General features: G+C 41.9%; 1 protein-coding gene across 4 annotated transcripts in view; it reads left to right on the plus strand.

Annotated features, from left to right (window-relative positions):
• The window catches only part of LOC130593274 (sodium channel protein type 5 subunit alpha-like), a 215,577-nt gene that overhangs the window by 120,088 nt on the left and 79,668 nt on the right, over positions 1 to 15,821 (plus strand). For all 4 annotated transcript variants that reach the window (XM_057398302.1, XM_057398303.1, XM_057398304.1 and 1 more), the window contains one exon: positions 380 to 736. In XM_057398302.1, coding sequence (XP_057254285.1) covers positions 380 to 736 — 357 coding nt within the window. The remainder of the gene's footprint in view (positions 1 to 379; positions 737 to 15,821) is intronic.

A 15,821-nucleotide genomic window follows, 5' to 3' on the forward strand; every position in this document is an offset into this window, starting at 1 on the left:
AAAACCCCTTCCCCCCGATGCCTGCCAGGATGTTTAATTTGAGGAGAAAAAACAATGTAAAAGAAAATACTAAGACCTGAGTTTTCCTCCTTCCATCCTCTCCCCAGTCATTATGATTTTGGGGGAATGCACCGCTAAAAGCAGGTCTATCTAACAAGGCAGAGCATAACTCTGGAAAACTGAATTCTTATCTAAGAAGCCCAGCTGATATTTTATTAATAGTACTAGTGAGGTTAACAGGAAGTATGGCTAAAATCACCTTGTACCACACACACTGTGGTATTTAGCGTCTTTCATGTTTTATGCACTTTAATAATTCATCAGCCAAAATGTATGTTGCTTCTGTGAACTGACACTGTTGTTTATGTTTTGTTCACAGCTGCGAGTCTTCAAGTTGGCAAAGTCCTGGCCGACCTTAAATACACTCATCAAAATCATTGGTAATTCAGTGGGTGCCCTCGGTAACCTCACTCTTGTGCTGGCAATCATCGTTTTTATTTTTGCTGTGGTAGGAATGCAGCTTTTTGGGAAAAGCTACATAGACAATGTGAAGAAGATAAGCACGACTGGCAATTTGCCACGATGGCATATGAATGATTTTTTCCACTCGTTCCTCATCATCTTCCGAATTTTGTGTGGGGAGTGGATTGAGACCATGTGGGACTGCATGGAAGTAGCTGGGCAGCCACTGTGCCTTCTTGTCTTCTTGTTGGTCATGGTGATAGGAAACCTGGTGGTGAGTTCTCAAGATTCTTTTTCTCCTTTTCCCAGTATGTGTGTGCAAATGTACCATTTTTTAATCCAGAAATAGCAAACCTAATATTGCTCCATGGCTTTAATTCCATGAACCAAGTTGTCGCCCAGAGAAACTTGTTCATATCCCAAATACAAAATTGCTAGCATTGCATTACTAATTAGGAATGAAGTCTTACTCATTTTTGCAGAAGAATAGATAATGCTTTACCAGGAGAAAGGCACATGGGCTAGTTATAATGATTTTAATTCTTAGGCCACTCATGGCGCTGAAGTGATTCCATATCATTCTTCTACACAGGAGGGAATAGCATCTTAACTGTCACTATACTGGGAGATGTTATTTCCCTTCATTTTTGGTCCAGAACATGTGAACCTTATAGCTATCACCCTGTCTTTGAGTGGAGTTTTTCATGTCTTTAGCCTGCATGTTCTAGGAAGCTACAGGTTATTTTTGCAGTCGTCACTTGCTCACTTGCTTTTTTAATAGACTGTCATATAAGCATGGCTTACATAAGCTCTCAACCTATTAAGACTGAATTGTATTTCCCTGTTGACATCTTAAGGAGCGCTTTGCTGGCTTGCATCATTGTGGAAATGTTTCGCTTGTTCAGCTTAACAGAGCGTCTTTGACATTGAGGCTCTAATGGACTTACTATTTGTGTAGAGAGATTTTTAATACTAGATGCTGCTATAAAAAAAATTTGGGTTTTGCTACTGATTGCTTTTAGGGTTTGTTTTCCTTTGAAGTACCCAAAGTTTTTGTTCTCAGATGCTTGAATATAAAAGTTCTTGAAAGAGCTTGTAGAAAAACAGACTATTGTTTTGTCTACATTAATTTACATTTTAACAGTTAGTTTTGCACTGGCACAGGTTGCCCAGAGAAGCTGTGGCTGCCCCATCCCTGGCAGTGTTCAAGGTCCGGTTGGATGGATTTTGGAGCAACCTGGTCTAGTGGAAGGTGTCCCTGCCTGTGGCAAGGGGATGGAACTAGATCATCTTTGAGGTCCCTCCTAACCAAAACCATTCTATTATTCTATAATTCAAGATGTTAATTAGCAGCTAGAGAGAAAGTCATCTTATTCCTCTGGCATCACCAAATTCTTGTCACATCTGCCAGTATTTATGGTAGTATCTGTGGTCACTTTCCCAACTGCAAGGCTAAGCGATACACAGCAGACCTCAACTACTGATGTGAAGGCTGCAAACTGGTGTTGGAAGAGTTACAACCACTACAACTCTATGGTACTTTTGGTGATTCAGTTTGCAGGTCTTGCCAAGTCTCACTAACATAAATTCAAAGGAATGGCAGAAGAAAAACCAGGAAAGTTAGTAAGTGCCCTGGGTAACTTCATGTTAGAGAGCAATCCAGCTATTGAAAGGAATTTTAGTGAATCTTATATCTTTGGTTTGTGTTTATACTTGCTGCAAATGTCTTGGACCAATGCAGTGCCACGTGAAACTATTTTTACTGTGGGTCAGCTGATATTTGAGTCATCTTCAAAGAACTAAACTTTACAACATAGCTGGAAAGTATGTGCTGTGTAACTGCCTTTGGCACAATAGGACTATGCTGTTATTGTCAGATGGCATTTTTACAATATTTGAAGCTGATTTGGAAGGTAAAGCCAAACTAGATATAATAAAATAGTTCTCCCTCATTTGTAAGAAAGAGCTTCTGAAATTGCTAAGTGAATAATTATGCTTAATGTTAAGTTTTATGAAGGGCTTAACATATTTCCTACGTATGTGTATGTTACTGAGGTTAATAAGGAAAATTGCCATGACAAGAATTATTAAGAAGAAGAAGGGGAGTTTGGGTAGTGATGCAGTCCCTAGTGCCTCCTACTTTGGCAGGTCAGCCAACACGAGAGTCAAGCGTGACACCAGCCACTTCTCAGGGAACAATTGAGTGTAATGGGTGCTAACAACGTGCATGAATAAAACTGACACTTCAATCACAGATGCAACAACCTGCCAACCTCATTCTGTGTGCATGGTGTATTCTCGCCAAGCCACCCTTTTATTCTTCTGCTGGCTACCTGGATGAAGCCTATTTTATACCAGCTTCTCCTGAAATGCCATCAAGTGAAGGGCAACTTGATGCAGGGCAGAAATGCACTATCTGACTTTGCTCATGCTCCAGTTTGGCTGTGTATGACATAGACAGCACCCAAAAAGCATCAGTTAGCATTAACCCAAGCTAACAGCTGCAGTGCATTAACACACACTCAGGGCTGAGGTTCTGAACTGGTGTTGTCTCACCTCTGCCTGATAAACATATATCCCCTAGCACTTTCATGGCACATTCACCACCCAATCCACCACAAAGCTGGTAATTCACTGCTGCATTTCCATGGTGGATTTTGTCTTCCTGGAGTCACAGGTATGCCAGGGTGTAGAGTCTGTAACCAAAGAAATTCTGACATCTTCAGAATTTTCCTGAAACATGAAATATAAGGCTGGAATTGCTTTTTTAGGATCAGCCCCAGGCTTTTTTTTCTTTCTTATTTTTTTTGCCTGCTGTCCATGGAAATACTATTCACTCAGGAAAATTTTAAAGATATTTTTTGAGAACATGAAGGTAGAAAGCACCATCAATTTCTAGGGTATCAGGCTATCCTGTAGGAAAAAATACATAACCGTCATCATTGAATTAATGCATGATGCATGGAATTATGAAATACAAAGTGTAAGGTCATGCACTCAACCCTATTTAAGAATTTATGTTATGATCAAGTAGCTTACCAACACAAAATGTTTGAGAGGATAATAAAAGTATATGTATCAGTCACTGTGGACATCTACATCTGAGATAATTGCATGGAGAAGCCTTCGCAGTCAGATCTGGTTAATGGAATCCATGAAGTCATAAAGTATCTTACCAAAAAAAGGCATCTAAAATGCATCAGATTAAATAGCCTCTAAAAGTACCCATTTCTGTCCCTGAAATCTTGGGAGGCAAATTTAGCTGTATATACCCCTATGTACATATCCCTTCGGCTGACTGAACCAGTATGATGTACTAGTGTATGGATACATTGCACCCATGAAAAAAATAAATGATATTCCAATAAATATTAGGAAAGGTAATTGCAGAAAGTATGAATGCTGTTGCATAGAGATCTGCAATACTAGATATGCAATATACCTCATTAATGACTGATGCTCAAGAAAGACTAAGTGCTACTGGAAAAGCACAGTATTGGAATATATCAGAATATGAAGATGATGCGGGGAACATAAAGCTAGGCATGGAAGGAGAATAATTGTGACAGGAGAATAGTAAGTGACAGGATATTGCTCATCCCAGAACAAAGGAATATTAATCACTGTGGGTATCTTTAGGCTGGGTTTGGAGAGGAAACTTCTGACAGCACAATGAGATTGTTCAGGAGGACTTTCCAGCAAGACTGACTAGCCCCAGATGACTAGTGTGTGAGATAGAACTTGGTAAGTTTGTGAAGGAAACAACCCATATTAGCAGGCGGCTTGACTTGGCTACCCAAGAGCACCTTCCAGTCACATTCTTGGAAAAATAGATGTTTGTCCCACCCTATATGTCCTTCCTACAAGTCAGTGTAACGTGGTTCCTTGAAGAGATGTTCTGGGAAAATGCTGATAAACCTCCATCAAGTCAAAATCTGTGGATTCTTAAGCTGGTCAGATGCCAAGAAAATGTCATTAAGTCTCATTTACCACCATTTCTATCTTTACCAGCCAAAGTCTGTTGATAAAATGACATTACCACAGCTGTTCTGACAGAGACACGTCTGCAGTAAGGCAAGAAAGAAATCAAATTACGGGGAATGATAACTTCTTAGTATTTCCACCTCAACACGTTCTTCCCCAAGAGTCTATCTACCTACCAGTAGAAGGTTTTCATAAGCGCCATCAGTGCAACATGGATGAAAATAAATGTCCTAGGAGGATAAGGGTTAGGGTAATGAAGAGCCATTTATCATAGATCCTGGCTTTAATAATGTGCAAGAGGGAGATTGGGGTTGGGAGAATTGTTCAAGTAGGAAAGAGAAGTGACTACAGGTATATATGAAGCTTAGACTATACGAAGAAATTCAAGCAATTTCCTGCCCTGAATCACTTTCCTAAGTGACAGACACTAGGTAACATAAGGAGTCGTTGGGTCTCATGCAGCTTTCTAATGCTTACTAGCTATGTCTGTAACCCTGTAGTTAGGCAAGATCACTTTCTATGTGTGCCTGCAAATTTGTGTCTATCCAGATTGTTTTATTTCTTTTCTATTTGTTTTAGCATTAAGAACAAAGGAAAGGCCTGTGATAAATTTTTCATTCTGATGACCTTTGTTTGCTTTTTTAAAATTTGTTTGCTAATGTTGCCTTTAGTTTGATGTTTGCAGTTAAGAAAACCGAACAAAAAACTCACAAAAGAAGTAGCTGTGATGTACAGTGTATAAACTTGTAAGATGGGGCTGCCGTTTGTCTGGTCTCCAGCACTGGGGCTTTGTTTCTACATGAAAGCATTTCCTAGAATTAACTACTGAGTGTTACTACATGAGCACCATGTTCTCCAATCTAGGAACATGAGAGGGGGTGTATGTGGCCACCTGTGTAGGAGAACCAGTAGCCCACCCTGTCGAAATCCATCAGCTGGGCAACTGTATGTGGGTTTCAAAGGCAAGGGACTACCCCAGCTGAAAGTTTGTGGTCAGTGCAGGCCTTGAAGAAGTTTAAGAATATTGAGGAAGATGATCTTACACATTTGTCCTCAGTGCCAGAAAATGTTCCTGCGCGCATTCAATTAGGCACAATTCTATTAGGATAGAACTAGCCATGAAGTCCTGTCCCGCCCAATACTGATACATCTCTATCACTGCAGGTTTCCCAGCAGATCACAAGCAGGCTTGAAAGAAGCTTATGGTAATGTGTCAGATTTTCTCTTTGTTTAAGTGAAATAGACACAGAGAACTATCACTGTCCCTTGTGGTGAAATCATAAGCAAAATAGCTAGACATCTAACAGGCCTAGGTAAAAGTGGATTACAATTTTACATTTCAAGAGCTCAGGCAGCCAAATCATATTATGACGGTCAAAGAAGGTCTTCAAATGAGACATATTTCTGCCTGATATTTCTGCCTGACATGATGGGAATGTCACTGAGGAAAGCTAGAGCAAGCTCACAGTTTTAACAGACATGAGGCATTACATCAGGGGGTTTCAAGACCATGAGGCTTTACCAGGGTGACTAAGGGTTTCTTTATGCCAAAGGAATGAGGCCTAATTCATTAAGATTCCTTGTGTCAATAAACAAATTAAAAAGGAACACTGATGATGTATGACAGCATTTTTCCAGCTATCTTCTTATTTTCTTCACAAATTATGTACAAATCTAGAACTACCGAAGCCTTATTTTCATGGTTTTTACTGTCTGTCCCTAGAGAAATGTACAACTCAAGAGTTGCAGCAAGACTTCCTGAATCAAGTAATTATTTTTGCATTTAATGACAAACATATTCTCATTCATGGAGGCCACTGAAGACATCATTCTGTGAATAAAAGTTAATCTCCTTGGAGGAAAATGTAGTATTTATATTGTATCTGATGATTAAGATAAACAAACTGGAATTATAAACTAATATGCACCTCCTAATTGAAAATACTAGGTTAAACTGCTTGCTGAAAATTAAAGCAAGTTTGGGAAGAATGTATTACAGTCCAAAGTTACAACATTTTAGGTTTTAGTTTTCTAGTTTTCAAACCACAGGAGAGGTCTGTGTCCTCAGGCTTTGTATAATGTACTTCTACCACCACTTGTACTCTCCTTGGGCTCACCATTTCCACTTCTTGCACAATGGAGGGAAGAGGTGATAAGCTACAACTATACAAAGCTGGGGGAGAACAGCATTTAGCAAGGAAATGTGCATCCATGTGAGATTCAAAGAGAAGTTCAGGTTGTCGCAGGCCTTGTGTGGGCACTGCTTTCCCTCTGTACCTTCGTGTTCGTGTCCTGGATGCAGTTATTCACCTGATCTACTCTTTCAGCAGCTCCCAGCATTCTGGAAATATGCATTGGTGTTTTTGGTAACATCAGCTCAGAAGGCCATCAGGCGCACAGGTGACAATAGGTATGTCAGTAACAGTCAGGACACGCAAAATCTGCAAAGTGGAGTGCATGTGGGGTGCCATCGGGGAGGAGGAGGACTCATCAGGAAGCTGCAGGAGCCATAATGACAGCTGGGGAATTCTGGGGATAGGGGCTGGAGAGTTAGAGGGTCTAAGAGAAGCCAGTGAGCTCAAAGGATCATTAGCAGTGGAAGTGTCATTTGAGTCTATTTCATCAATTTGGACACTTACATAAGGGAGGTGAATTTTCTTTCTTGAGTCACGTGCAGCTTTGCAGAAAAGCAGCCTGGAATACATGAATAAGCGCATTTGGGGACAGAGGCATGATATAGTCAAAACAACTGTCAGCATGTTACCATCCTTTTTGCTTCTTTTGATGTGTGCTTGTGGCTGGCAGCAGGTATATCCAGCATTTGAGTTTGGAGAACTCAAACTTCAGAGGAAAGTACCTAAACCTCAGCACATTTCCTGGCTTCTGCCTTCACGTTTTCCATGCCAGCTACTTCATAGCCCACTTTTCCAGGAGCAATTTTTTCTGTTTGTATTCCCCATTATCCACCCTCACTTGAGCAGCATCTGGGAAGCAGAGCACCTAGGAAGCGGATGCTTTTATGCAAATATCTGGCTATACCTACTTAAGTATTAAGCATCCTCAAGTATAATGAAAGGTCCACCAGAAACAGAAGCATGTAATGATCAAAAAGATAAATCCTGACACCAATGATCAATCAGTGCAGTTGCTACTGATGACTCCTAGCAGAGATGGAAAGCTTGCATTCTTCTATGGGTTACTTTGAAGACAAATCTTTTGCCTAAGACTCCAGGCTTTAAAAATTTTGTGATTTAGGAGTTCCCACATAAATAACTATCTTTTTTTTTTTATTGGGTAGATATATTCCACCCTTATGTGTAACACCAGATGCTGATACTAGAAAGTCTGGGGAAATGAACCTTAGGATATTTATGATGGACCATCAAAGATTGCTGGGTTTCAGAAGTTCCACTGTATAGTAGATTAAGTAGACTCCATTCAAAGCTTGGAGATAAAGGGCTGCTTTGCCCTAGAGAGATGAGGGAAGTGTACCTGAGAACAGATGGGAGGAGAAACTACTTTCAAAATGAGCTCCTGAAAAGTAATCTGCTTCCTTCTGTCACTCCAGATTTATGAGTTTATGATTCCTGCCACAGGCTCAGTTATTTCTTCTGAAGAGTTGAATCTTGGCACTTAGTAACTAAATCTGAGCATGCATCATGTATTAGGGGACAAGTGTGTTCAGTTCCTTTTTTCACTGTACTATATGGTGTCAATGTTGAATATATCTACTAAAATCTGCCAGTATTTTTCCTGCAACATCCATCCACAGGATGGTAGATCTGTTTTTTAATACAAATAGCCAAAATCATAATAAAAGTTGGGGTACAGAAGAGGAGCAAGCTTTTGCTTCTAATGCAGCTCAAAGAAGGTTGAAAACAAAAACTGGACTATTTTTTTCATCTGTGAAATAAGGAATTCCCCAAAGCAATAATCCAAAATGGATTCATTGGTGGGCTGTGACAGATTTTGGCATTTGGTGCAGAATTTCATCAGTATAATTATGAGACGAGCGACTTGAGAGTCTGTGGGTGAGAATTAAGGGGCAGGCTGGCAGGGGGGATACTGTTGTAGGTGTCTGTTACAGACCACCGGATCAGGGTGAGGAAGTTGACGAGGCCTTCTACAGGCAGCTGAGAGCGGCCTCACAGTCACAGGCTGTGGTTGTCGTGGGGGATTTTAACTTCCCTGATGTTTGCTGGACGGACCACTCGGCAACCCAGCCTAAGTCCAGGAGGTTCCTCCAGTGTATGGATGATAAGTTCCTCATGCAAATGGTGGATGAGCCGACCAGGAGAGGAGCGCTGCTGGATCTCATCCTCACTAACAAGGAGGATCTGGTTGAAGCAGTAAGGGTTGAGGGCTGCCTTGGTTGCAGCGACCACGAGATGGTGGAGTTCAGGATCTTGTGTGGTAGGACTAGTAGAATAGCAAGTAGAATTGCAACCCTGGACTTTAGCAGGGCAAACTTTGGCCTTTTCAAGCAATTGCTAGGGGAAATCCCATGGGCAAGGCTGTTTGAAGGTAAAGGGGCCCAAGATAGTTGGTTGACATTCAAGGACTGCTTTTTCCGTGCTCAAGATCAGAGCATCCCGACACGTAGGAAGTCAAGGAAGAGGGCCAAGAGACCTGCGTGGCTAAATAGGGAATTGCTGGATATGCTCAAGTGGAAGAGGAGAGTTTACAGGTCATGGAAGGAGGGGCTGGCCACTTGGGAGGAATATAAGGCTGCTGCTAGAGTATGTAGGAAGGCAGCTAGGAGGACTAAGGCATCCTTAGAATTAAACCTGGCGAGAAGGGTCAAGGACAGCAAAAAGAGCTTTTTCAAATACATGGCAGACAAAACTAACACCAGAGGCAATGTAGGCCCACTGATGAACGGGATGGGTGCCCTGGTGACAGAAGATACAGAGATGGCAGAGTTACTGAATGCCTTCTTTGTCTCTGTCTACTCTGCTGCAGGCAGTCCTGAAGAGCCCTGTACCCCTGAGACCTTAGATGAAGTCAGGTCGACGGAGCGGTTTGCCTTAGTCGATGAGGAATGGGTTAGAGATCAGTTGAGCAATCTGGACATCCATAAATCCATGGGTCCAGATGGGATGCACCCGCGGGTGCTGAGGGAACTGGCGGAAGTCATTGCTAGACCACTCTCCATCATCTTTACCAAGTCTTGGGAAACGGGAGAGGTGCCTGAGGACTGGAGGAAAGCAAATGTCACTCCAGTCTTCAAAAAGGGCAAGAAGGGGAACCCGGGTAACTATAGACCGGTCAGCCTCACCTTCATCCCTGGGAAAGTGATGGAACACCTTATCCTTGGTGCCATCTTAAGGCATATCAAGGATAAGAGGGTTATGAGGGGCAGTCAACATGGCTTCACCAGGGGGAAATCATGTTTGACCAATCTCTTAGCCTTTTATGAGGAAATAACACGGTGGATGGATGATGGCAGAGCGGTGGATGTGGTCTACCTTGACTTCAGCAAAGCATTTGACACAGTCTCCCACAGCATCCTCACGGCTAAATTGAGGAAGTGTGGACTGGATGATCAGGTAGTGAGGTGGATTGTGAACTGGCTGAAGGAGAGAAGCCAGAGAGCTGTAGTCTATGGGGCTGAATCTAGTTGGAGGCCTGTAACTAGTGGAGTGCCTCAAGGGTCAGTACTGGGACCAGTATTATTTAATATATTCATCAATGATTTAGATGAGGGAATTGAGTGTACTATCAGCAAGTTTGCTGATGACACTAAGCTGGGAGGAGTGGCTGATATGCCAGAAGGCTGTGCTGCCATCCAGCGAGACCTGGACAGGCTGGAGAGTTGGGCAGGGAATAACTTGATGAAATATAACAAGGGAATGTGTAGAGTCCTGCATCTGGGCAGGAACAACCCCAGGTTCCAGTACAGGTTGGGGAACGACCTGTTAGAGAGCAGTGTAGGGGAGAGGGACCTGGGGATCCTAGTGGACGACAGGATGACCATGAGCCAACACTGTGCCCTTGTGGCTAAGAAGGCCAATGGCATCCTGGGGGGTATTAGACGGGGGGTGGTTAGTAGGTCGAGAGAGGTCCTCCTTCCCCTCTACTCTGCCCTGGTGAGACCGCATCTGGAATATTGTGTCCAGTTCTGGGCCCCTCAGTTCAAGAAGGACAGGGAGCTGCTGGAGAGAGTCCAGCGCAGGGCAACTAAGATGATTAAGGGAGTGGAGCATCTCACTTATGAGGAAAGACTGAGGGAGCTGGGTCTCTGTGGTTTGGAGAAGAGGAGACTGAGGGGTGACCTTATAAGTGTCTATAAATATATAAAGGGGGAGTGTCACGAGGATGGAGCCAAGCTCTACTCAGTGGCAAACTATGATAGGACAAGGGGTAATGGGTACAAACTGGAACACAAGAGGTTCCACTTAAACTTGAGAAGAAACTTCTTCTCAGTGAGGGTGATGGAACACTGGAACAGGCTGCCCAGGGAGGTTGTGGAGTCTCCTTCCCTGGAGACATTCAAAACCCGCCTGGACGCATTCCTGTGTAACATTATCTAGGTGTTCCTGCTCCGGCAGGGGGATTGGACTAGATGATCTTTCGAGGTCCCTTCCAATCTCTAGCATACTGTGATACTGTGATCTGTAAATGAGTCACTGTGATGTATCAGAGAGGAATAAAATCTGATAATAATGCTCATGCTCTTTCGTAGGTATGTATATAAGGGAATATGAAACTATCTCCCATTAACCCGCATGGGTGTGAGACGACTTAGAAATATGGAGGAAGAATAATGCTAATAAATAAGTTCAATCAACCTGTCCCTTGGAAATCATCCTTACATGTTTTTTCTAATTGTGTTTCCAAGTCAGAGGTGCTTCTCTAAAAATATTGCTGAAGCATTGACTCCATTATATGAACTACTGGCAAAATGAAATATTTTTAATAGGATCCACCATATATATGCATATATGTATATATATGTACATATACATTTTTTATTCGTAAAGATGATACTAGTGGAATGTTTGTTGAGGTTTGCTTGTAGTCTGGGGGTTGAAGAGGTGCAAAGTTTTCAAAATAAAAGCTGCAGCCCTGTTAATAGAGTAGGCATCAGTAGGGAAGATAACTGCCATTTTTTGTACTACATTTGTCCTTGGTTAGTAGTGTAAGTAGGGTTTTGTCAGTGGTTAAGTTCTTGCTAATAGCTGGGTAGTTATTAAAAATCTAGAGGACACTAAGTCAAATTTAATTGGACAAGAGTGTGCAAAGGTAGGAACAACTAAATGTGTCTCCTTTTATTAATGTCACTGTGCAAGTTGTCTGGATGTCATTGAAAGGGTAATGACAACAGAATTCCTCCTAGCATGTGTTCAGGGAAAGTTTTAATGTTAAAATTGACCAGGTGGTACAAATCTAATACATTACACATTACTCCTAAACATCTTAACTCTTTTGTTAAAAAAAACAAAACAAAACAACACAAAAAACAGTTAAAAATATTACCTTTCCCCACAAAAACCATCAGTGAGCACTGAATTTTAACAGTTGCCTCTAGGAATAGCTTGTTCAAAGGGATATGTGAAACAATCAGCTAACTATGACAGCCTTAACCTTCTTAGGAGGTGTATGATATTTAAAAGATACTGGAATTTATCTTTTCCATGTACAGTGCATATTCATATCTGTATTTCTCCAACTAACACGTATGTGGCAACATAGTCTCTGGCTTCCCAAGGAAGTATGCTGAAGAATATGTTTGGAAACTTTGCATCATGCCTAGCTAGTCTTGTTTAAATTAGTTCTTATTTTTCTTCTACCTGAAATTTATTTTCTTTCCTTTTGGCCAGCTCTGGCCTTGACTGTAGTAATTCCCTCTTTGATATTAACACATATCTCTGCTGTAGTCTTCCTAGTCTCATGCTTTGAGCAGATCTCCTCCTCTTTCAACATTGCTTTGGCTTTCTGCCTTTCACGATATCTTCTGCAAGATCCATCCAATTGTGTGTTTTGACTTGGGGATTGGACTAGATGACCACCAGTTGATCCTTTCAAGGCTAACGATTCTGTGATTCTGTGACTTCACTCTTCCCAATGCACAAAAAAATTCCAAGTCTCTGCCCTGAAACCATCTGAAATTTTTGCAATTATTTCAATGCAAAGGGAGTTTTATTTTTTGACCAAGCCAGTATTTTGTATAGAAGCTCTGCTTTCAGCAGGTAAGAGTCATATTTTCTCGTGAAGATAATATGTGCTAACTGATGTTAGAATTTGGATTGAAGTATACTTACATTTTCAATGCTGAATTTTCCAGGAGGTGAAAAGAGGTGCTTTCATTTGTCTTTGCGAATGGATGTTTTTCAAGAAGTTATACTCTCAGTTCGCCCCCTTTTGTCACTGCTGCCTTCTCCCTGCTATCAGTTCCATTCTCTTTGTGGTCCCTGTCATGTGTACTCATTTATTGCAACCGCACAACTAAAAGCATCCTCATGCTGCTTGTGCTACAAATTCTATTGTATGGGTATTTCTTCCAGGAGGATTTCCATGCCCCTTCTCCTCTCCTGTCATTCTCTTAACTTCCACTTTTAGATGTCATGCCATCCCATTTCTGGGAGGTTCAGCAAGTGCCAAATGCCTGCTGAAGTCTTTGTGCTTGAAAACACAGGCAGGTGGCTGCATCTATAAACTGGTTAGGGCATGAACTCAAACATGAGTGTCCCTCCTTTGTCTTGGTTAGCACATTCCCTGGCCACCCTGTCCCAGCTGGTGGCTGGGTGTTCTGGGGACAGCAGCCACAAGCAGTCCTGCCCTGGGGGAAGATCGGGGAAGGGAGGTCAGCTGCTTACCCTCAGGGAGGAAGAACAGGCCTTGGCTTGTCTTTGTTTACTACTGCAGATGCAAGTTTCAGTTCACAAAATGGATTAGCTGCCTAGGTCTCAGTTCCTTTCTTCTCTCTAGGAGACTGGCAGTCTGATGTCCATAAAAATGCTCTGATGGACAGCCCACACCACTGACTTTCTCCTTTACTTCCCCTATTTTATGTCTGTCTTGCATTAAAGGAGGTTGCTGGGATTTCAGCCAGGCACACAGAATGCAATGAATAAATAAAATAATTTTGAAATTTCTGCATCAGCAAAATACCTTTTTATTTCCTGATATTAAGGAAGTAGTCAAAGATGACATCATCATGCGGGAATAAAAAAGTTTGCTTTCATCATTAAGTTGAGAACGCGCTCAATTTGAAAGATGCTGGTAGCCAGTCCTACACAACGTGCTTTTCTTATGTGTTTACTAATTCTCTGCAACACACGGTGCCAGCTTTACGCTGTGTGAAGAAAGGAAGCTTTAACTGTGTGAAGAAAGGAAGGACATCCACATCCTTCCCTTCCTTGCAAAAAACCAAGAATAACTCCCTGAGTATTTAGGAAGCACTAAGAAACTACTGCTGGTAAACCCTCACACCCTATTTCTTTATGCTTTTGAGTTAAGGGTCTTCTCCAGCCAGAGGTATGTGAAAGGTGCAAGCCCAGCCATGTGCTGTAAAGGCAGGAAATTTCATACCATGCAAAACTGCTAGTAGAAATCTACTTTGTAGCTTTCCTGAAATAAGCCTTCCTGGCTAGCAGACAGCTCTGTCACTCTGTTCTGCCCTCCCAGCAATCTGCATTTGCAAAACATAAAAAACCAGAACCTCCTTAAACCTCTCAAATTCATTAAATAGGTATCCTTCTCACATTTCATTTAATAAGAAAGTGTGATTCTGTAATGGAACCCAAATTACATCAAACCTGGGAAATTGCTTAGAAAGTAACATTTTAATGGAAATGCATTTCCTTTTCCAAGTTTAAAAAAAAAGGGGGGGGGAAAGCACAAAGCTGATTATTAATTATTTATTGACTCTTGGATTTAATTTTCTAGTCTCTGGGCCTACCCTCATATTGATTTTGCTTTGCTGTAATATATTGGCTGCAGGGAAGTCATTATTTACTGTGCTCATTATCACTAGGGTATTTTTTTCTTCATTATTATGTTTCTAGGGTGGTTTATTTTTTTGTCCTTTTGGCTCTCTGTGGCTTACCTTTCCTGAGGTGTTTTCTGCCATGTGTGAATGGGAATTGCCTCTTTCTCTCAATCTCCAGTCCTGACTGCCCAAGTCAGTGAGATGGCCTGTAGATGACTTAGTGCAAAACTTTGTGCAATCTTTGGACATGGCTAGGTGTTCCCCTCTCAGGGGAGGTGTGAGATCGGAATTTTTAAGGGATGACTTCTGGGATCCCATTCTGCCTTGTGTGGGCAGTGCCCCACATATGAGCCTAGCCATGCACGGTTAGGTCTGGTGTGGCATCTGGGTAAAAAATACAGAGCTTAAACTTCCAAAATTAGGGCTTTTTTCTTGTGTCTAGTTGCTGTATAATAATTGGTAGAGCAGCTGATGAGGTGGTGTTTGCATATGAGTGGCAAAAATATTCCAGGGATAATACGGGTGTTTCTTACCTCACTCCTTTCAGGGAGCAGCAATAGCAAAGACTCACAAGTGTGTACAGTCAGTCCAAGCCTGTGCTGTCTGTCCTGTTCTGTAATTGCCTTGACATGCTCATCGTCATGACAGCTAAACACTTTTCTTGACTTAGCACAAAGGTAATTGTTTCTTGGTTTGTAATCAATAAACTTTCCATAGTTTCCCTAATGCTTCTGGGGTATGTTGAGCCTTTAACATCACAAATGCAGCTGTCTTGGTGGGAGAGGTTTGCAACTGGACTTGTCTGACAACACGTTTTTTTCTGTCTAGACAGTGGCTGAAGAAGTCCATGGCAACTCTGATGGAGCTCTTACTATGCTGGTGAATTAGTGTTGTTTTGATATCTGATTAAAAACCTGCGGGAACATGTTTGGCTTTGTGCTGTGGCTTTAGCAGTGGAAAGAATTTATTTGCCTCCACTCACCATCCCACCCTCCTTTCTCATATAGTACATGGCGAATAAGATTTTCAGATCAGGAAGCACTTGGTTTCCAGACGGTCATCTTCTGATAATTCTTACTTTCAAAAGAATACTGAAAGTTATCAGCAAAAAAAAAAAAACAAAAACAAAAACAAAATTCAATTCAGTAGTGTTTGACCAGCACTTGGTGTGGTATGGTTACTGTGTGCATTTATACCTATGTAGTGGGTAACAAATGAAAAAGACTTGACAACATGGGAAATCCATCAGGTTGTGATAAGAAGTGTCATAGGTTGCCTCAGATCTGTGTTTCAGAGTGACAAGGATGCAGGCCCTTCACTCTGCCTGGTTTCAGGGTCCTGCAGAGGCTGCGGGTGAGGAGAGACAAGGCAATAGAGGCTGGTCCTTGTGAGATGGGAGCTGGGGAAGCACCATCCTCCCCTCCCAGTTCAGCATCCCTCT

This window comes from Pezoporus wallicus, unplaced genomic scaffold (genome assembly GCF_028554395.1).
Source record: "Pezoporus wallicus isolate ANWC-B61680 ecotype Strahan unplaced genomic scaffold, APGP_CSIRO_Pwel_v1 contig_7237, whole genome shotgun sequence".
Taxonomy (NCBI): Eukaryota; Metazoa; Chordata; class Aves; order Psittaciformes; family Psittacidae; genus Pezoporus; species Pezoporus wallicus.